General features: G+C 41.0%; 1 protein-coding gene across 3 annotated transcripts in view; it reads right to left on the reverse strand.

Moving 5' to 3' along the window:
- Nucleotides 1-4538, reverse strand: part of snx1a (sorting nexin 1a) — a 63331-nt gene extending 58793 nt beyond the window's left edge. The window contains exon 1 of one of the 3 annotated variants that reach the window (XM_042108751.1): nt 4371-4538. In XM_042108751.1, coding sequence (XP_041964685.1) covers nt 4371-4484 — 114 coding nt within the window. In that variant the 5' untranslated portion in view covers nt 4485-4538. The remainder of the gene's footprint in view (nt 1-4370) is intronic. The other 2 variants (XM_042108750.1, XM_042108752.1) reach the window with 2 other exon arrangements.
- Between the last annotated feature and the right edge of the window lie 18109 nt (nt 4539-22647).

Here is a 22647-nt window from a genome sequence, read left to right on the forward strand (position 1 = left end):
TGGTCCTGCTGGTCAGCCCCAGGCCAGTTGATGGTTGTGGCCGTCTTGGGAGGAAGGCGAGCCCCCCGCTGAATGTGCTAGGGGCCCTTCCTTGTGCAGTATTTTTTGGTCCCCAAAAAAGATGGCAGTCTTCGGCCCATCCTGAACCTCCGGCCTCTGAACGCATATTCATTACAAATTGTGTTCAAAATGCTGACGCTGCAGTGCATTGTAGAGCGTGCAGCAGGGGGATTGGATGGCCACAATAGACCTAAAGGATGCATATTTCCATGTTCCGATTCACTCTCGGCATAGGAAGTATATGCGCTTTGCGTTCGAGGGCAGAGTTTGGGAGTTCTCTGTCTTATGCTTCGGGCTAGTGCTATCACCCCGCACTCTCACCAATTTGTTCAGGAAGCGTTAGCCCCTCTCAGGAGACGGGGTATTCGCATATTAAATTACCTCCATGACTGGGGTCTGCTGGCAGGCTCCAGGACCCTCCTGGAGCTGCATGCAGCCAAGATGCTGGACCATCTACGGCATTTAGGTTTCCAGAACTCAACAACAAGACTGTTGCAGTCAGTTTTGGCAGTTATTTTGAATTTAGGACAGGGTATGCGCCATCCTAAGTTAGGATTCCTAAGTTAGGACATTCTTGAGTTTGGATGATTCTGTAATGGCCAAATTCCTATCTTAAGTTAAGATAGGCCTTTTTCCTAAATGCAGTTAGGAAACATGCTTCTGTAATACCAAAAATCCTAAACGCCATCCTAAACTGAGATAAGATTAGGGTTAGGAGGTTTCTGTAATGAGGCCCCAGGTGAACTGGGCCAAGAGCCAGTTCACGCCCACGCAGACGATCCTTTATCTGGGGCTGGAACTCAATTCAGAGAGCATGATGGTTTATCTCCAATGCGTCAGGCAGGCCTCCGAAGCTGCATCAACAGTTGCTGCTGCTGGCAGCGGCCTCTCATGCAGTTCCCCTTAGCCTTTTGCACATGCGAGATCTCCAAGCATGGTTTGCAGCGTTCTATGCACACCCTATCAGGGAAGGAACAAACGTGTTCGAGTGGGTGGGCTCTCGCCTATTGGTGTGCCCCCGAGAACCTCTCCATTGGGGAGGGTAGCTCGCAGGCATGTAGTGAGAACGGATGCCTCCCTCCTTGGTTGGGGAGCGGTGTGCGAGGGGCGAGCAGTCCGAGGGACATTATTATTATTATTATTATTATTATTATTATTAATAATAATGTTTATTTCATATGGACATAGCAATTACATTGGACAAACCGGATGCATTGTTTGAGTGTTTTAGCACAGGTGCTAATTCACAACACTTGTCCATAGGTGGCTTTTGAAAAAATAGAACAATTAAAATATCAAGAAAGGAAAGAGGAAGAACCAGACAAATATAGAAAAAAAAAAAACAACAAATCAAAGGCAAAAAGAAATCAAAGAAATACAAGCAATTTTCAATGTAAGGAACATAAATAGGATACAGAGCTGAGGCAATCTGAGCAAGCAATCAACCAGTTAAGGACTATTCATGTGAGCACTGTTGTTTAGACTTTAGCCATTGTTTGAGTCCTTTACAGAGAGAGCAGACTGGCAGAAAGAAATCTTGCATCTAGGGACCAGACAATCACCACAGGTGGAGGCTCGTGTGATCACTCTGTGAGAGCTCTGACGCCTGATGCAGAAAACAGTCTTGACACGTGATTATTTAGACATTTAAAAAATAATCTTAGTGTACTAAAATTGATAACATTTTCAAAAGTGAGAAGGTTGTGTTTCCTTTCCTTGCGGCAGTGATGTCATTTCAGTGGTTTCTGGTCCATGACATGGAGCGAGCAGCTGCAGCGGCCTCACATAAATGCGCTGGAACTTAACGGTGCATGTAGCGCTCAAGCATTTTCCCCAGCTAATCGCAGGGCGTGATGTATTGGTGAGGTCAGACAATACGGCGACGGTAGCCTATATCAATCGCCAAGGTGACATTCGCTCCCCACAGCTATGCGGTCTGACAAAAAGGTTGCTGTTATGGGCGAGGTGTCATCTCCTCTCAGTCCACACAGTTCAAGTCCTGGGAGAACAGAACAAGGTGGCAGATATGCTCACGAGGGGCCCCCAATCACTAGCCTGGCTCCGCCCTCCTATGTACTTCCGCTCAATTTTCATTTCCCTTCAGTAAGTCATTTGAGTCTACGGTAGGGAGTAGGAGGGAGTAGCTGAGAATGATGACGTTGAGGTTGTGCACTAGTTTGAGCATGACGTTATGACCAAACGTTAGCGATTGGTTATGGCAGAGTGGCTCTGGGCAGATCCAATAGTTTTAAACTTCAACAAAGTACCCACATTCAAGGAAGTTAACGCTTGGCAATGGAAAGTGGCCAGACTCTCTGTACATTATGAAATATGTACGAGAGTTTGTAGGACCAGGCTACCCTATCACACTGGGAGTGGCGTCTTCACCCACAGGTGGTGGAGGGGGTATGGCAGTGCTTCGGGAAAACTCATGTCGATACACTGTTTGAAGTGGTTTTCCCTGACCGAGGGCGATGCTCTGCTGGGAGTGGATGCTCTGGCACACGAATGGCTGAAAGCCTTGCTGTATGCTTTCCCCCCGAAGGCGGGCACAAAGTGATTCTGATAGCCCCTCATTGGCCTGATCAGATTTGGTTTCTGGTTTGACCCTGGTCTGGTCTCAACCCCTCCACCAATCAGAGGCATCACTGTGGGATTGTTCAGGATTGTGGGTAATTAAGTACTTAGCAAAGAGATCACGAATAAAAGGCATTTATCTCAAAACAATGTTAGTGCTCCATGAACTCTTGGTGTCTATAGGAGCATATACAATCGCTTAGTACATCCGTAGCTGGTTTTAAGTCTACCACGTGCGGTTATGTTTTTATGGCTTATACCGCAATTGTCAATGGAGAAATTGCATTGAATTTTTACATCCGGCATCGGCTGTGGGCGGGACTGTGCAGCTATATTAAATTCAGTGAGGCGCGGTGGTTTATGGGATGAGTAGTTCCTTCGTTCAGAAATGAAAATATGTACACAGTCTTGTACCTTTGACTTTTTTTGGATTTTCTCTTCGTTTTTTCATTCGAAATTATATGTTGTATGCTTATGAGTTATGCCGTAGCTGGTTAGCCTAAGACATGCTGTAAAACTCTTTAGATACGGATTTTTCCAAACGTCAATGGGACAAATTAATGGGAATCTTACATCCGGCACCTAACCACATTTTGGCTGTGGGCGGGACTGTGCAGCTCTATAGCCGATAGAGTGTCGCAAAGAGAATGCAGAAAGAGAAGTGCCGTTCACCCTGTTACGAGTTGATGAACCACGATTGATGAAACGATTTTGGAAACAATATTTTAAGGTACAAAAAACTCTTTGGTGTTGCTTTAAAATGGTAACATAATAAAATCAAATATGCTATATGTCTTTAACAAAGGCCAATAGTAAGATAGGCACCTGCGTCAAAAATGTGTTTTTTTCAACAGGGGAGGGTAACCGTTGATAACACTAATTTAGCTGTGACTCCAGAAGGGTTATCATACAAAAATGTTAACTACAGACATCTTTTCAAAAACTATTAGCAACCTTTGCCACCTTGAGTGGTACCGACATCTCATCTGGCCCATGGACTAAATAGCCTACTATGGACTTCTAGTGTAATACTTTGGACTTCTAGTCTAGTTTGCAAAATACCTCCTGTGTGTGTGAATACTTATATTTCCATTGAAGCTTTTTTTCAGTCTTGGACTGGGACATTAGCCTAAGTCTTTTAATTAATTTGCTTCTGTAAGTGCGGGACTAAACCGCACAGCCAACACATAATCATAAAATCCAAGCTGATAGAACAGAGAGTATCCAGCCTAATCTTGGCACATTTATTATTTATTTATTTATTTTTGTCATTGTCAAAGGAAGTCATTAAACATTTGGCAACTGTTCCGTACACCATTAGACTAAGATGTGCGCATTTATCGGCTCTGAAAACAACTCTGAAAACAACCTAAACAACTAGCAACTTTTGTATTGGTGGCTTGTTAGTTTCCATTATCACTGGAAAAGTTTGTTTGTTTACTCAACTTTCTTCTCAGGCCAATAGTGATATTTTCTGTTGGTCTCAAAGTATTTTAAATAATTGTCAACTGTGGACTTGACAATAAATGTTGCGATGTGGCCATAAATCGTTGTTGTGGCACAAAAAAACAACATTCGTTTCATAGGCGTAGGAGTTAGTGGACTGGCCTGCCGGGCAGTTTTTAGGCTACCAATCACTTCCTATCTCGCAAGTAGCCAAGGCTGAGATATTTGAGCTATTGTGTCGCCTCACAATAAAGTTTCTGAGGAACGAAATTTCTGAAGTTACTCACACTTGCCACAACACATTCGTTTTCGTTGCTCTCCTCGTCTCTCATTTCTGTATCTAAATCCATGTCCTCTGATTCAGGAAAAGGCGGAGGTGTGCGTTCAGAACTGGTCGCCATCTTGAGGATTGATTCATCATTGGCTCGAGGGCAGCGCAAACGTGGAACCGAGTATCATTTTACACCAGGGGGCAGGCTTTGTTGTGATACATTCAACAGGTCTGGGGCTGCTCGATTATGACTAAAATCATGCTTCTCTCTCCCTCTCCCTCTCTGAGCAAGTAAAAGTATTCATGGGTTTCATCAGATTCCTTGCCACATATGTACAATCAAGCACCTACAGTAGGGGAGAGAAAAATCAAACAGTAGTCTACAGTAAGGAAGAGACAAAATTAGCCTAACACGTAGCCTAAACATACATGGCTTGTAATATGGCCTAAAGTTTATAATGCAATTCTTTCACACAAGCTTATGTCACAGACCACTGGAGGTGCAAACAATTTTTTCACACAGACCATTGGAGGTACAAACAATATCGGAGTTTTGGTTGATTTGACCATCAGTTAACTTCGAAACAGTCTTTTTACTTTGGATAGACAACAGCAAAGATTAACGTCAAAAAGTCTAGACTGGAGTAACTCAACAATTGACACCTCCGATATGTTTAGTGTTCTAAAGACGTCAAATAGCCTGCTATAGTTACCAAATTCATAGCCAAGGAGCCAGAAGTGAACACGCATGGGTGGCTATACAAACTGTGCTTTCATTATACAACTAAACATGACAAAATACTTTTATAACCCTTGAGCCAACTCCTTATAGTAGTATAGAGTCTATATGGATATAGACTAAGGATATTCTTTTTCACACACATCATTTAAATTCAACGCAGGATATACACAGCCTCACACATATCACATAATGCCTAACATATTACATATAACATAACACACACACACCATACCTCACACCATCCACCCCTAATCCACACCTAATTGTTGCAATTTCTTTGTATTTCTAAGTAAAACAATATGTTGATTGAACAATCACATGTTTTTTCATCATTTATGCCCGTATGTTTGTGTGAAAGAATATTGGAGTTTTGGTTGATTTGACCATCAGTTAATTTCGAAACAGGCACTTTACTTTAGATAGACAATAGAGTAACTCAACATTTGACACCTCCGATATCTTCTTTAAGAATGGGCCTTTATTTTGGCCTATAATCAAATGCTTGACCTCTTTTGAAATCTGAGACCCTGTAGTTTCTTAGGAAACAATCAGAATAGCTGTGTGAAGTACTGGCACAGTTACGGAGGCTAGAATATTGTTTTTTCTTTCTGCTGGATAACCAGCATCTCTGAATTGACTACATTTCAGCCCTCTAGGCCACACTTTAGAAACACAACTGAGCCCTAGCACCAGGTCTTGTGAAGCTGTGTGCAAAAGTAGATCAATATAGAATTAAAAATGAGTACTTTAGACCATTATTTGCCAAGGTATGCTCATGCGTTTTGTAAAATGCCCTATGGAAACTCCCCATAGGACTTTTGGTTACCCAAAATGTATACTGACAATAAAAGCATTACTGTGTGGCAACTTCTTGGAGTAGAAGCATAATCGACTATTTGAATTGTATATCAGAGGTTCTGATATAGAATGACTACACAAAATATGGGATAATTACACAAAAGTCTCTATTTTTGCATTTTCTTTGTTGGTTCAATGGGTGTGTGTAAGATGGACTATACATCTGCACAACTAATATTGAATAAAACAACATAAACACAACACAACAATTTCTATGGATTCCTGTGAATATTTCAGTACCCAATATGCTGCATCTACTTATTGCTAAGGATACACACTGCAGCTAGATGGTAGGGAAGCACCAAAGGCGGAGGAGGGGGAGGAGGGCACTTTTGATACAAATTAATTGAGACATAGTAAGATTAATCTGACAATGTAAAGCACTATACATATTGTACATGAAAAAGGTTGTCGTAGGCTGGGATTCCTCTCAGCAACAATTATGTTTAAAGGTAGCCTCCTGCTTTTTCAGAAGGGGCAGCAGGCAGGCTACTGACAGAGCGATGTACAGTGGCAGAGCGACGCACAGTGGCTGAAAGTGGTACTAAAGTTTCACACAGCTTCACGCCGCGTAATGCGCGACTGAAGTGGCCATTTGAAAGCAACGCCCACTGTATGGATTCTCAAGAGTCCAAGCATTTAAATGGTGTATAGCATTACTATGCTACAAAGCAATATGGAGCATACAATTGATTTAGAATGTTGGGGGGAGGTGTTCTAAAGACATCAAATAGCCCGTTATAGTTACCAAATTGATAGCCAAAGAGCCAGAAGTTAACACACATGGATGGCTATAAAAGCTCGATGGTGTTTTAAGCCCCCACCGTTGACTTCAAGGCAGCGCTGCGACCGTCAACTTCAAGGCACCGAACCTTAACCTTAACCCTAACCCTTGCTTAACCCTAGTGCGTTCCATGCAGTGCTGCCTGGAAGACAACGTTGGGGGCTTAAAACAGCAAACGCTCGATGGTGTTTTAAGCCCCCAACGCCGTCTTCCAGGCAGCGCTGCCACTGTCGACTTAAAAGCGCCTAATCATAACCATAACCATAACCTTAACCCATGTCTGACGGCTCCTACACACAGTTGTGTGCGTTGCAGTGCTGGAGACGCATCCCATTCACTTTACATGGGCTCACGTCAGCCGTTGCCGAACTGAATTGTGGGTCCGTTGTGTCGCGTTTCTCCCGTTGCTCGCGTTGAGAAGTTCAGCTGTTGCTGCACCGACAGACGGCACCGGCCAATCAAGCCAATCGACGGACGGCACCAACCAATCAAATTACGGTTATACTTCAAGTCATTCAGCTACTATCAGGAACACCCACTGGCAATGTATCCGTATTCTTATTAGTGCTGCCAGATTTATATTTGAGCTCAAAGTAGAATGCGGTGAGCTGGGCAGCCCATCGGTGTTCTGTGGCCCCCAGTTTGACAGGTTAGAGGTTAACTCAACGGGTTGTTGTCCGTAAACACCAAGCACTTCTGCTCAGAACTCTCTAGACTTCTCAGTCATGGCCCACTTGAGCGCAAGAAATTCCAGTTCTGGAATTGTAGTTGGTCATGTTGTGCTCAGTGGGCCGGAGACCGCTGCTGGCATAGGCTATGGGCACATCCTCTTACTCCTCAGAGAGGACTGCTCCCAGGCTGTTATGGCTTTCTGCCAACCAGTTCAGCCACAAGCTTGTGCAAAGGACTGGCCAATTTGGCAATCCCTTCCACAGTGTCTATAGTAGCTGGTAAATCCCAAGGACTTTAGCCTGAATCGCCAGGTTGCTAGCAGTGGAACGTAGCAGACGGGGCGACAATGTAATACAGATAAAATCTGAATCTCACCATGTCACCGAATCAGGGGAGCCCTGAGCTTGTTTCCCCGCAATAAGGCGGTCTATCACAAGCTGATATAAGACAGCGACACCCGCAGTACGTTCCTAATGTCACGTTTAAATGCACACCCAACAGACAGCATCATATTTAATAGGTAGTCCGATTTCTGTATAATAGCCTGTAATAATAATGGGTCTCATTCAACCGTTCTAACGAACAAAATTTGTTCTTAAAACCCATTTACGTAGTTTTTACAAAGATTATGGTACAGTATGTGTGTTTTCTTGTTCAGAAGAAATAACAGAATAGTAAGAACAGAATCTACAGTACAAACACTCAAGAGCACTCTTACGCACATTTGAGAACTGATTTGTTTGTGAAAAATTTAAATGGTTGTTGCATTTTCATCATATCTGCAGGTGTAAAATATAATTGAATTTAAATGACAACTATATATTTTAATATGAAGAAAAATAGGTTACACTTTACTTGACAGTATCGACATAAGAGTAACATGACACTGTCATGAATGTGTCATAAACAAGTCATAAACGTTTAACGCTTCTGTTATTAAGTGACATTCGGTTTTTGAGGTTAGGGTTCATGTGTCATGACAGTGTCATGTCACTCTTATGTCGATACTGTCAAGTAAAGTGTTTCCGAAAAATATCAATTATTTTTTTAATAAAATAAATTCCACTACTTTACTAAGCATTAAGGTATTTTAAAACACAACAAATAACAAAATCACTTTTTATACTAATCACTAAATATAAAGACTCATTTACTGTTCAATTCCTGCAGCAGTGCTTTATTATGTTAATCAAATTGTCTTGCTCATGTATTGTATAATATACGGTAGAAATGAAAGCTGGTGCCTCAGCCTCAATCTGTGTGCACATGGCCCTGCAGTATCATGCACTTTTACAGGGATTGACAGGACGTAAACCTATGCTAATTAAGAACAATTGGCAAGCCCTGTCAACTTAAGAAGAAATGGGATTCAGCATAAGAAAGAAACTGCGAACAATTCTGAGGTTTAAGAACACCTTCGTGAATCTGCTTAAGAGTTTTCATAGGACCTTCTTAAGAACACAGTTAAGAAAATTCCTAGGAAGATATTGATGAATGAGGCCCAATATGTTTATGTTACCAGAAAGCCTAATTGTTTAATTGTAGGCTATACCGTTTTTTCCGTGAGGCCCGGTCACAATTGTCCTGCAAAATGTTATTATTTTTCCATGCGGTCCAGCGCTGGAAAGTAGCCATGTTGAGCTCCCCCACACATTGAGCCCAGAACCGATCTGCAGGGTGGCTTCTGTGAAGGTACACAGTCTGTGAACATGGGGGCATCATATTCCTATTTCGCCCAGGGCGCAGGATTGCCTTCCGGTGGCCCTGCTCATGGCCCAACCGTTGGCGAAAGTAATTCTAATTTAATCACTCAATTTAAAAGTAATTTAGACACCGTACTGTACAATATGTCTGATCATTATTGTGTATCTTTTAATGCCATACTAAATGCCTTAAAAATTAATCCCGAAACTCCAGTTCCTGGAGACTAGAGCAGAGCAGCAGTTCATAGCTCTAGTAGACTCCATAAATCAGATATATTCAATCATTCTATTGACCAAATGGTAGAGGCCTGCAATAGTGAACTAGGTCCCCTGCTTGACAGAGTGGCTCCTTTAAAGACTAAAAAAGGCCCTGTAGCAAATTGATGCCTTGGATGAACGAGAATGTCCATGACCTAAAAATATCCTGTAGGAAAGCTGAGAGAACATGGAGGAAAGCTAAGCTACAGGTTTAACGTGCTATTATAAAAGAAATGCAAACTATAATAATGCTGTCCGGAGTGAGAGATGGATCCACTTCTCAAAGGTAATTGCTGAAAACAGTGGAAACGCTTCTTCAAAAATAAAGTAACTTCTACAAGGATGGCCATTGGTAACACAGATAATACGTTATACGATTTTTTAACACTATTACGCAATCTGAGCTCAGTAAAATTGTAACTTAGACCAGCTCCCCAACATGGCTCCCTTTATTCTCAAGATAATAAATACCTCATTAGTAACAGATATATTTCCGACTGCTTTTAAAATTGCTGTTGTGAAACCTTTACTTAAAAAGTAAAATCTTGAACATACTATCTAGTAAATACAGGCCTATACCAAACCTACTTTTCCTGAGAAAAGTACTTGAAAAAGTTGTTTGTAATCAATTTATTCTTTTAGATTTGAGTGCAGCAATCAACACCATTGATCATAACATTTTAATTCACCGCCTTGTGAAGTGGGTTGGTCTTTCTGATAATGTTTTAAACTGGTTTCAAACCTACATTACTGGCAGAGATCTTTATGTCTGTCTGTGTCTGTGGTGTGGTCCAGGGGAGCTGTCTTGGTCCTCTGTTTTTTTCCCTACATATGTTTTCGTTAGGCAAATTCCCAAGTTCACATTCAAACTGAAAGGCCACATGGGCTACAAACGAACTACAACGTGACGACTAAGGTGACGACGAGCCCCCAACTGGGCAACTCAGGTAGCAAAATCTTTCCCCAGTTTCCCACCTCTTATTCCCACATGGTATGCTACATGCATGCTATTATTCCCATGCTTCCTGATTTTGGAATGTGTGAAAATGTACAAAAATATAAGGGATAGGCTACCTTCTTATATGTGTATTCCCATGCTTCCTGATGTTGGAATGTGTGAAAATGTACAAAAATATAAGGGATAGGCTACCTTTTTATATGTGATTTCTGCAACAGTGGTACTGAATATTGATATTTAGATTTTCTGTTATTTTACGCTGCAGGGTAGACCGATTATAGCCTGATGTTGCAATACTCAAATTCTAGTCAGAATATGAGTCTGATACTGCTCCATTGTAGACAGGGCAAAACCCAGAACGATCTGATTAAGATCACTACCAAACATTTCTTTGATTCTATCAATTGATTCTATAGTACTTTTTCGCGTAGAATCCATTTCTGCTTGGGACATTTTTATATTGTGCATAGTTAATGATAATTTGCATATTTGAATACATTAGCGAATATAAATGCATGATAAAGAAATGTATTGATAATATGGCTGTAAGTAGATAGGTTAATGGCTTTAGGCCCAAATAATAGTCAAATTGTATCAAATATAACAAATGATCATACAAAATGTTTTTGTATGTTTTGAGATAGGATATTGCAGTTACATTATGCAAATTAGGTCATTTTTTACCTTTTTCGTTCATTTGCGACTTCACCTTTACAAGAACATCATGGCAAAGCAATTATGGATGTTTTTACTTAATTAGTGTAAATATACACTCTGTGCATTATTTTGTGAGAGCTAATTTGCATATGGGTAGCATTTTATCAACTAATTTGCATGCGAGGATGGGTCTGTGAAGAAATAGATTCTATTTTTGAGGCTGTATTGTAACTGATCTTCCCTTGATGTTGTCCACTGTGGCAATTTCCTCCCATGCCTATTTAACCAAAGCTAATTTGGGTGGGTTTCTCCCATCCAACCACTCCTGGCGTGCACCTGGCAAATCAGCCATTATAATAGCAATCCGCCATGGGACAAGCGCGCCTGCTTTTAAAGGGAATGTGAGATGGCACTCTAATTGGTTTATTGCATGTGACGCCCAAACCACATCTATGAGTAATGTAGCTACAGACCAACCCATTTTAGATTTGCGTCGGGCACAAGAGTCATTTCGCTACCTTAGAATAATAAGGTTCTATCTGACATTTTTGTCAAAATGGAGTTATTTACATATTTTTTTGAAAGTTTCTTAAGTTCAGATGAGGTGTTTCTTAAAGTTGTGTACATATTTGGACTTTATATCAAAAAGAACTTGTTCCATTTACCATGTAACTCTATGGAATTCTAAAACTTTGAAGCTCAATATCTCAGAACTACTCAAAATGCAGATAGAACCTTATTATTCTAAGGTAGCGATTTATCCCGGCGGTGTAATAGCAACAGCCCCCGAGATCTGCCCACGAAGCTTCTTGCGGTTTGCTTGATAGGCTACTTATGTTTCCGATCTTTAAGATAGGGCCCTAAGTCTTCTTTTGAGTGAACAATCATTTGATGTGTTTGCTGTGTATGTATACTACCATGGAAGCTGCTATTGCCTTCCCTTACAGCCGCTCAGAGACTACACTAGACAGAGAAGAAATGGAAAAATTGAAATATTGGGCTTTATTTTGGCGATCTAAAACGCATGGTCACTGGCAAATAGCTTAATCAAATTTCAGGGTTTGTCCAGTCCTTATTGGGGGTGGTTTTGTTATCAAACGTCGGCGCCTAGAGCAGAAAGGTTGGTCTTATGTTTCTTAATCAGTCATGGGTGTGGTTTGGGTGTAACATCCTTTAAACCAATGAAAATGACATCCGTCATTCCCTTTAACAGCAAGCAACTTCAAACAGTGCATCGGTATTTTGATAGTCAGCGGCACAGTTGAAGGAATCTGCTTCAATGGTGCAATGCTTTTTAGATAGTGTACGATAGCGATTTTTAGATCTTGCGCCAGGCCACACCTTAGGTCGTTAATTGCCACACCCCTGAGCGCATCGTTTTTTTTTGTGTGATTAACTTTTTATTAGGTTTTAGTAAACACAAAGACAAAACAAAAAACAAACAAACAGGGGGGGGGGTCATCCAGTGGGGCAGTAACCAAAGAAAATTGTTCAAGGAGGGGTGCAGATATAACTCAAGAGTCTCTAAGAAGTTCACACACAAAATGTCCCCAAGCATCCACAGTTTCTGGCTTTGCCCGATGGGCTCGAGCTGTGGAGAGTTCCAAGTTAGCCATGTATCTGACATTTATCATCCAGTTGCTGACTAAATTCAAGTTCTTGCTGTATTTTTGTGCTGTAAATGCACAAAAAAGGATCCTCCTGTAAATTATTTTAAAATGCAAGACTGTGTCATCATTTAACAAACATAAACATGGATCTGGGTCTATTGTAAACAAGAGTATCTTACTCATAACTTTACACACATGAGCCCATAACGCTGTAACTTTGTCACATTCCCAGAACATGTGCATTACTGTCCCCACAACAGTGTTCAAACATAAAGTACACTCAGGGCTAGAAAGCAAACCCATTCTATATAATCTATAAGGAGTGGCATAACACCTATGGATTAGTTTAAGATTGATAAATTGGTGGCTCAAGTTCCTGGAGGAGTTGTTAATATTCGTCCATATCCTTTTTTTCAGTTTGGCTCAGAGTCTTTAAGTTCCCTGTCCCAGATGCTTGTGATGGGTAGTAGGTTACATTGAGAACGTGTGAGTTCTTTGTATACTCTTGAGACCCATCCTCGGACCCATTGGAAGGTGCCAAACCACTCTGACAGTGGATGAGTCTGTATTTGCGCATTGAACTTCAAGCCACATGCCATCAAAGAAGACCTTAATCTTAAATAAAGAAAAAATGTATAAGCTGGAATGTCAAATTTTTGCCTCAGTTCTTGAAAAGAATGAAGACCATTGTCACCATATATGTTTTCAAAAGTGTGGATACCTTTCGTTGCCCACAGGGGAAATGTGAATGGTTTATTCGCTGTTAAGATAAGAGGGTTATTCCAGAGGGGGGACAGTTTATGAAACAAGGGCATGTTGCCAAGACATTTCTGCACTTTATACCACACCAAAAGGGAGTATGACATTATACTACCTAGCTTAGCACGGATCTTATGTTTCTGTTTAATTCAAAAGGTCCTGCAACCTATGAGGTGCCGCTATAGCTTCCTCAATAATCCGCCAAGGTACTGCAGAATTCACAGTAGTCCAAGTACGCACTTTTGACCTTCTGGAACACTTTTGCATAATTTTCATTTACAGTTTTAGATACAGATGTGTATACAGTGGGCATCGCTTTCAAATGACCACTTCATTCGCGCATTACGCGGCGTGAAGCTGCGAGAAGCTTTAGTACCACTTTCAGCCACTGTGCGTCGCTCTGCCACTGTACATCGCTCTGCCTGCCGTCCCTTACATAATTGTTGCCGAGAGTAATCCCAGCCTACGAATTCAATAACAAAATAAATCATGCATAATTAAACATTACCTCGATTTAGGCTACTTGGGTATGGCTTAAGGCTTGACTACGACTGCGAATGCGAGGACGATATGAGCCTGTTGCATTTAGTTAGATGTCCGAGTCACACATAATGTTTGAAAACCACTGGCTCGTAATCACAATAATTTAACACACGACAGTTGGATAACCTACTTCATCATGTCCCCATGCCTACATTTTTGTGAGTAGCATAGAGATCGTTAAAAACAATAAAGTATGGCTCTCCGTTTGGGACATCGAAAACTTTTTTTAATTTTTAATAGACTACCGTCGAAGATGCTGACTTGCAAAAGCCTCGGGATAACACGTTATCTCCACTATCATCAGTCATGCCCCTTGATCAAAGTGGGGAATGAAATAAAAGTTTGATAACCACTGGCTTAACAAGTTACCTGCAGTCCAGAACACAGAATCTATTGCAATATTCTGATGATCGGCGATGATATCGGCAAATGTTTGTTTTCCAAAGTAAGAATTTCACTTCACCATGCACCTTCGACAATACCTGGCCTACCTGGTATCATTACAAACATTATTCTGTGTCCTAAAACTGGCATATTTTATGGCATTGTGTCATGTAAGTTCGTTGCAAAATCTAGAGAAATGTGTGAGGTGGTCAGCGGGGGACAATTGAGACACACATTGGATTGTGTTATTACTTGAACATTCCACACTATCCACAGCTGTGGTAGGCCTATCAGGGGCAGGAGGATTACTGTCAGCGCAGGCTTTATATAAAATTCTTCAACAGAAGGCCTCGAATGTTGTCTTGTTTGTGGAGCGCTTTGCTTCGCTTCTGTAATTTCGGCTTCATTGAAAATGAGGGCTTCCCTCAATGACCCTCCGAGAATAAATAAAGGTTGAATGAATGAATGAATGCAGGCTTGCCCAAAATAAAGGCATGTGGTTTGCGCAGCCTACAGTAAATAACAGACCCGCCAGAATGTGCGTTATGATGCTTTTTTACGAGCAAGATGTTTTTGGTACCCTACGCACACTGCATGTTCTTAAATAACAATGATCATCAGTAATATTCGACCATTAATTTGGGTAAATGGGCAAGCGTGACCACCTTGATTGGCTGATTGGCTGATGATTGTAACGCGGGCATGATTCCAAACACCTCCCTTAAACGTCCCACATACTCGACGCACCCGACCAGTAGCGCGACAATGTGACGTCACAGAAGCACCGTAACCATTTATACTCGCGCGTGGTGGTCGCAACACTAGTTGCAATATTCTCCTGAACAGAGGTGTCGCTGTTGTGAAAAGACTAACATTAACTACTTACACAGCAGAAGAAGCTGCAGTAAGAAACACCAGTAGCTAGCCTCTGTGATGGTACTTCAGACTTTGGTTGCTACTATTCACAACTACCATCATCATTATCATGTAGTTTCCAAGGTGTGTGCACAGGTAGATAGATAGATAGATAGAGATAGATAGATGGATATATAGATAGGTACTTTAGTCATCCCGAGGGAAATTTTAATAATTTAAACAGTTTAGTTAGCTAGCTAGCTAGCTAGCAGCTGGCTGAGTTTGTGTAATTTCCTGAAGTGGAAAGAGATTTTGTTCAGGCCTTAATAGATATCCTTTGTTTGAAAATAAATCGTTTCTATTCTTTCCTCTTAACTCCATGTGTTGCAACTCTCACTGGTAACTTTGTTAACTTATCCAGCAAACTATTAAAAATTCACGACTGTAACAAAACACTGCAACTCGCTTGCCCTCGAACTAGTCCATCTTCCTGTTTCCGCCTTGTCGCGCTCGTCTGAAAAAAAATGAGTGGTGCGCTACCTCGCGCTACACGGCCAAAACCCTGGCGCGCCAGAGAGATCTACGTCATTTTGACGTCACATTGTCGCGCTACCGGTCGGGTGCGTCCAAGGGGGCAGGCGAATTCCCGGAAGTAGAAGAATCGACATAGGCTGGAGGGACCACCTCTCTGCTAACTCCCATAGAAGTCCATTCATTCTAGGATTTTTTTTAAATACCATAACTTCATATAACATATATCCTGTGCCGATATTGTAGCTTCTGTGTAATCTACATAAACACTACAAAGGCAAAACAGACTCCATTACCTCGTCTGTAACGTTGGTTACCCGTAAGAAGAATAGTTAGCTTGTTCGGTTGGAGGGAAGCTAGCTTTGACGTAATCGCTCTTTCGCGCCGTAGGGAGATAACCGTATTGTTTGGATAAGAAGCTCAATCCACCTTACTGTCTATGACGGTAACTCATAAGCAAAACCCATAGATATATATATGAGCAAAAACCTAGCATACACGACCGTATGTTAAGGTAAAGCATTACACAGAGGCAACCTAATAATAATAAAAAAAAGTAAACCTATTTTTTTTTAAAAACGGCACTAATCATTTCAGAGGTTTTCGATGGATTGACCGTAGGTTGGAAAAGTGGAAAGATTAGCTTCAAGGCTATAACTTTTTTGTTTTGTTTTAGCATGACTGTTTTTGAAGATGATCATGTATGGTAGCTTCAACATTAACACGACTTGGTGAGAATGATATTAATAATAATACATAAATAAATGTTTAACTTTGATTACTTTGAAGGCGAAGGAAGTGTGAGAAGAATTTCTGTGTATCTATCATATGAGTTACAAGATTCAGTTCGATGGCTAACGTCACGAAGTTAAGTGTGAGTCTGCGCAGTACTGGGGGGACCAACTGAAAAATCGTTCTATTTGACTCAGTGCCCTCCCATTGAAAACGACGGAGTCTGTTCGTCCATTTCTTTTACTGTCTATGGGTGCGTCAGGTATGTAGAAGTCTTTACGATGATGAGTGACAGGTCTCAGAATGCGTGCGCTACACAAGGACGGAAGATGATGAATAACTGGGGCCGTAGGCTATTCACAAAGGCTTTTATCTTACTACTAGGAGTAGGCTACTCCTAAATCGCACTTAAAGATTTTAGATTGGAGTTTTCTCTTAAAAGTTATTCACAAAGCCTTTCAGACAACTCCTAAACTAGGAGTGAGTCTTCGTGGCTATGGATGACGTCATTACTCATGCACGAGCTTGACTGAAGTGACCACCTTGATTGGCTGACGATTGTAACGCGGGAATTCCAAACACCTCTCTTCCGATGATGACTGACAGGTGACAGGTCGGAGAATGCGTGCGCTACACAAGTAGTGTGAAGGACGGAAGATGATTAATAACTGAATAAAAAGGCCTAGCCTAAATGAATAAAGAGTAAGGCAAAACAAATAGCTTAGTAGCCTAATGAAACATAGGCCTATGGATTGATGCAGTAGCCTACCTTTGCAACATTTATTAAATTAATCTGTCACCATATCCCTAGGCTACGTTTGCAAAGAGGAGAACATTTTAATTTGATTCACAATGAAACGTTACATTTCATTTCCATGTTAACAATGAGTAGTTTGTGTTGTTGTTGGTGGCGTTATTGCATCCCTTTTATGAATGCAAAATTGTTCCCTCGCAATTGGAAGCTCCTGTTGCGCATAGGCTATTTCAAAACATCGCAACGTAAAATGCCACAAAAAAGCTGTTTATGAATAGGTCTTAGTGAGTTAGGAGTCCTCTCGACTTAAGCTGTCCCAGACTTAGGTGCTACTTTTAGGTCTAAAATGCTTCGTGAATTACTTTTTGTGAAAAAATTAGGAGTCCTAAAGTTAGGAGTAACACGCCCATTATTTTTAGGAGTTGCTCCTAAATTCGCCAGTTAGGAGCTACTTTTAGCCTTAAAATTCTTTGTGAATATGGCCCCTGAATAAAAAGGCCTAGCCTAAATGAATCAAGGCAAAACAAATAGCCTAGTAGCCCAATGAAACATACGGATTGATGTAGTATCTTGTAACATTATTAAATTATTCTGTTACTATGCCTACGTTTGCAAAAGAGAACATTTTAATTTGATTCACAATAATGTTACATTTAATTTACATGTTGACAATGACTAGCCTAGTTTTGGTTGTTGTTGGCGGCGTTATTGCATGTTAGTTATGCCTACAATGCAAAATTGCTTCCTCGCGATTGGAAGCTCCTGTAGCTGCATAGGATTTCAAAACCGCAGGTTTGTGAATAGGTCTGTGAGTAAGGAGTCCTCTTGACTTCTTTTAAGCTGTCAGAGGTGGGAAGGTGTGATTTTTTGGGGGAAGGGCCGGATTAACTGGGCACAATTGTCTGATGGCCCCCCTTCCCCCCAGCCAACGTGAATCGGGTGGTTAGTTAATAGGCCTATCGTGAAGATTTTTCCTGCCATCTAAGGCACGAGCGCATCTGTGAGGCCAAGCCTCACCAAGTAGCTCGTTTGTTTACAACTAACATTCCATTTAATTAAACTGCTTTATAGGCTATGACGAAATAGTTTTCAACATTTTGAATATTAGTGTCGGGTGAATTGAAATGTTCTCAAAGTAGCCTTATGGCTGAAAGCTGCTTGGGACACCCCCCCCCCCCCCCTTCCTGCACTCATTGTTTCAAAAGGAGTAATTTTGGCTTTGTCAGAACTGAAGAGCTGTGGACGGCACGGCACGGTATGCCCAATGAAAATACATTAACGCAACGCAACACAACACAACACAGACCCCTTCTCTCGCGTCAGTCACTGACATGAACGAAACACAGAACCCGCTTCTCTCACGGCAGTCACTGACAGTAACCTAGAATAAATGCATGGGGAAAAACACTTCCCCATGACAAAGACATCGTAAAACACTGAAAGTTAATATTTTGTCACTAGCAACATTCATCTGTCCTTTGTCAAATGTATTATGTTCCAAGTACCCTATGCGTAATTCTGCTTCATAAAGTTGAACAAATACATTTGCTTATTTCACAGAAAAATATAAATAGCCAGTCTACAGTGCAGAGTTGGTAAGTTATGGTAGGCCAACTTGCAGTGAACATACAAAGAGGGGAAATTATTTCTCTTGCAGCTGAGTAGCCTCAGGTGCGCACGTAGACATAAGGCCGAACATGCAAGCGCCAATGAATCGTGCTCTCACGGCAATCGCGCCGTTAAACTTAAATAGGTTAACATCACTCTAAGTTCGCCTTCAAGCAAGGAAAACGATGATTTGAAGACATCTGTTTCGTTGGAAGGGCAATGGGTAGCAACAGGGCAACACAGAGACAGGCCCGATGGCAGGGCTGTTATGAGAGTATTAAAATATAGGATATTCTACGGGAAAACATTAAAACGGCAAGACAGCGGGGAAAGTTAAAATACGTGATAAACACGGGAAAAGTTGGCATGCATTGTTTCGGTCCCCGTGCACAGGGATTATTTGTCATACTATTAATCACATATGATTATTTGTGAAATTGTGCAAACAGGCGCAACACATTTGAAAAGGAAGGACTGGTAGCATGCAAGCTCACGGGAAAGATTGATTTAAGAATGTTATCACAAAGTGTGTGGTTGTGGCGCGGGCGGAAGACAATTGGCAGGGGAGGGTCATGTATTTTTTTAACAATTCTGTCGGAGGGTCATTGAACAATTTCTAGCAGGCAAGAGAGGGTCATGCAACTTCCAACTGAAGCACTCAAAATTCCTCCGGTGGCCCCTTCAATAAATAACGATCAGTCCCTAGATTGCTGCTGGGCTATATGTCTTTGTTCTGTTAACAACTTATTGTCAAACGCATAGCCTATCTCGCGGTTGCATCCATTACAAACAAACATGCAATGTGAACGTCTGGGATTGGGGAGAGCACTAAATGCTCTTCTGAATAAGCACGAAGTCAAACCTTTAAATGAAAAACACTCTTTAATAATCCAAAAAAATAAACCGCTAATGAAGTAAACTTGTGACCATCAAAAATCGTTTATTGCTCGTAACTCCGTGATACCAGGACGTAACAGGAAGGCATTTGGCTGAGCAACGGAGGTTAATATGCTCCATGTTTTGTCCAAATGATGACTGTCTATCATCGTTGCACTCGGAGAAAATGAATGTTTCATTCGTCCCCGTTTCAATCGTCCCGGTTGTACCTACTCAAAACGCAGATAGAACCTTATTATTCTAAGGTAGCGAAATAGCGTTCAGCATGATTCATGCCCAATTAATTCCCCCTGTTAAAGTGTTCGCCTTTGTAGTTTGGTTTCGTGATAGCCTATGATAAACGGCTTATGGCCAAATATGTGAAAACGTTAAAATACAGTAGGCGATAAACCCTGAAAAAGTTGACAGTGATTTTTTCATAATCACTTTGGAGGGTCATAGAAAAATGTATTGCTGGCGAGGGAGGGTCACGTCTTTTTGGACTAATGCTCCCCAAACTCCTCCGGTAGCCCCTTAAATAAATAACGAACAGTCCCTAATGAAGTAAACTTGTGACCATCAAAAATCGTTTATCACCTGTAGGCCTAACTCCGTGATAACAGGACGTAAAAGGAAGGCATTTGGCTGAGCAACGGAGGTTAATACTCTATATTTTGTCCAAATGATGTCTGTCTATCATCGTTGCACCAAAACCAGAATGTTTCATTTGTCCTGCGTCTCTACGGCTGCAAACGGGATTCACTCGCAGTTAACCAAATATTTCTTTATTAGGGCAGGCATATTTCTGGCTATTACATTATTGAGTCTGTAGTGAAGTCTGTGTAGGGTTTTCCAGGCTCCATTTCTTTTTACGAGACACCCTGCTCACTTGAGCCATCTACCGGTTGTTTGGGTTGTTGCAGCGTTTCACTGGAAAAATACAAATTAAAGTCGCGTGATACCGCGTGATCCCACGCGCGGACCGCGAGTGAAGCTGGCCAATTCGAAGCACTGCCCACTGTATATCCACACCAAGATAGCGCATGGTAGAATTAGAAGGGATACCAGGAGGAAGTGGGATTGTTTTTGCCTGGGAGTTAAGAGGGAGTAAAACCGATTTTGAGCAGTTTATCTTATAACCCGCTATATCTTTGAATTCTTCAAATAATGAAAGCACATGGGGGATTGAACTTCTTATATTAGACAGAAAAAGTAGAATATCATCGGCATAGAGAGAAATTACATGTTTAGAACCATGTATAGTGATGGGGTGAATATGGTCATGTTCTCTAACTGCCTGTGCCAATGGCTCCACAGACAGTGCGAATAAGAGTGGAGAGAGAGGACAGCCCTGTCTTGTCCCTCTCTGTAATGTGAAGGCTGAGGACTGATGATTACCTGTTATGACAGACGCCAGGGGAGTCTCATAAAGGGTCTGACCCATAGAAATAAACTTAGGGTCAAATCCAAATTGCTTAAGAACTTCCCACAAAAAAGGCCAGGAAATTCTGTCAAAAGCCTTGACCGCATCCAATGAGAGTGCTGCACAATCATCTGGAAGGGTTTGTGTGATATCGACAATGTGAAGAAGTCGACGTAAATTGTCTGCAGCCAGCCTTCTTTTCATAAAACCAGTTTGGTCAAAGTGGATTAATTTATCCATCACAGTGTCAACCCTGTTGGCTAATACTTTTGCATACATTTTTAAATCTCCACAAATCAGAGAGATAGGGCGATAACTTGAACAGTCGAGTGGATCTTTACCACTTTTCAAGAGAAGGGTAATTAGAGCAGTTTTTGATCCCTATGAAATGAGTTGTTCTTTATTGCAAAATTGATAGAGTCTAAAGCAAGATGTCCCACATTATCCCAAAGCGCAACATATAATTCGGGAGGTATCCCATCATAGCCAGGAGATTTATCTTTATTAAGTGATTCAGCTGCCTTCTTAAGTTCCTCTAATGTTACAGGTGCTTCAAGGAAATCAGAGTCAGAGGGGTCAAGCCTGGGTAATGACAACCTATTGAGAAAGTCTGTGCATTTCTGGTGATTAAAATTAGTATCTGAAGCATAAAGGTCTTCATAAAAAGAACAAAAAATATTATTCACCCCCACAGGATTAGTAATTATCTTGCCCTCTTTGTCTTTGATGGAATTTATTGACGCTCTTCATTTTGTTTTGAGCGCATTGTTCAATAAAAGAGACGCGCATGGTGAAAAACTTGAGTGTACAATCAGCTTTGCGTTGTGATAACACGCTTTGCGCCACGCTTTTGAACATCATATTAGAGCCCATAATGTTACTGAGGACGTTCTGAAATTGATCGAAAGGAAAGTGAAGGATATGGAAGCTTATCTGATGAAAGATCTGCCGGACGACATTGAACATTTGATCACTGAAAAAATGGGTTGCAAGAGCTTGCTATGTGCTTACTATGAGACTGGATTGGCATTTTTGTTAAATGTGCATTATTTATGTAAATTTACTAATATAAACATGACCAGAATTTACACTGCAGATAACTTTACACCTGAAAGAGATTCTTTAACCAATCATAAAATGTCACCAAAACATAAGTGGGACAATCCATGCCCTTTATTTCTGCTAATTAGTAAAAATATGCAAAATAGCTCATTAACTATGCGTGATATAAAAAAATGGATATTTACATTTACTGTATACATGCAAATTAGTCAACAAAATGATACCCATATGCAAATTAGCTCTAACAAAAATAATGCAAAGAGTGTATATTTGCACTAATGAGGTAAAAACATTCATAAATGCTTTGCCATCCTGTTCTTGTGAAGGTGAAGTGGCACATGAACAAAAACGGTTAAAAAAATCTAATTTGCATAATGTAACTGCAATATCTAAAAACATACTTTTGTATGATCATTTGTTATATTTGATACAATTTCAATATTATTTGGCCATTAACCTATCTACTTACAGGCATATTATCAATAGGCCTACATTTCTTTATTATGCATTTATTCACTAATGTA

The sequence above is a fragment of the Alosa sapidissima genome, chromosome 11, assembly GCF_018492685.1.
Source record: "Alosa sapidissima isolate fAloSap1 chromosome 11, fAloSap1.pri, whole genome shotgun sequence".
NCBI classification, from domain to species: Eukaryota; Metazoa; Chordata; class Actinopteri; order Clupeiformes; family Clupeidae; genus Alosa; species Alosa sapidissima.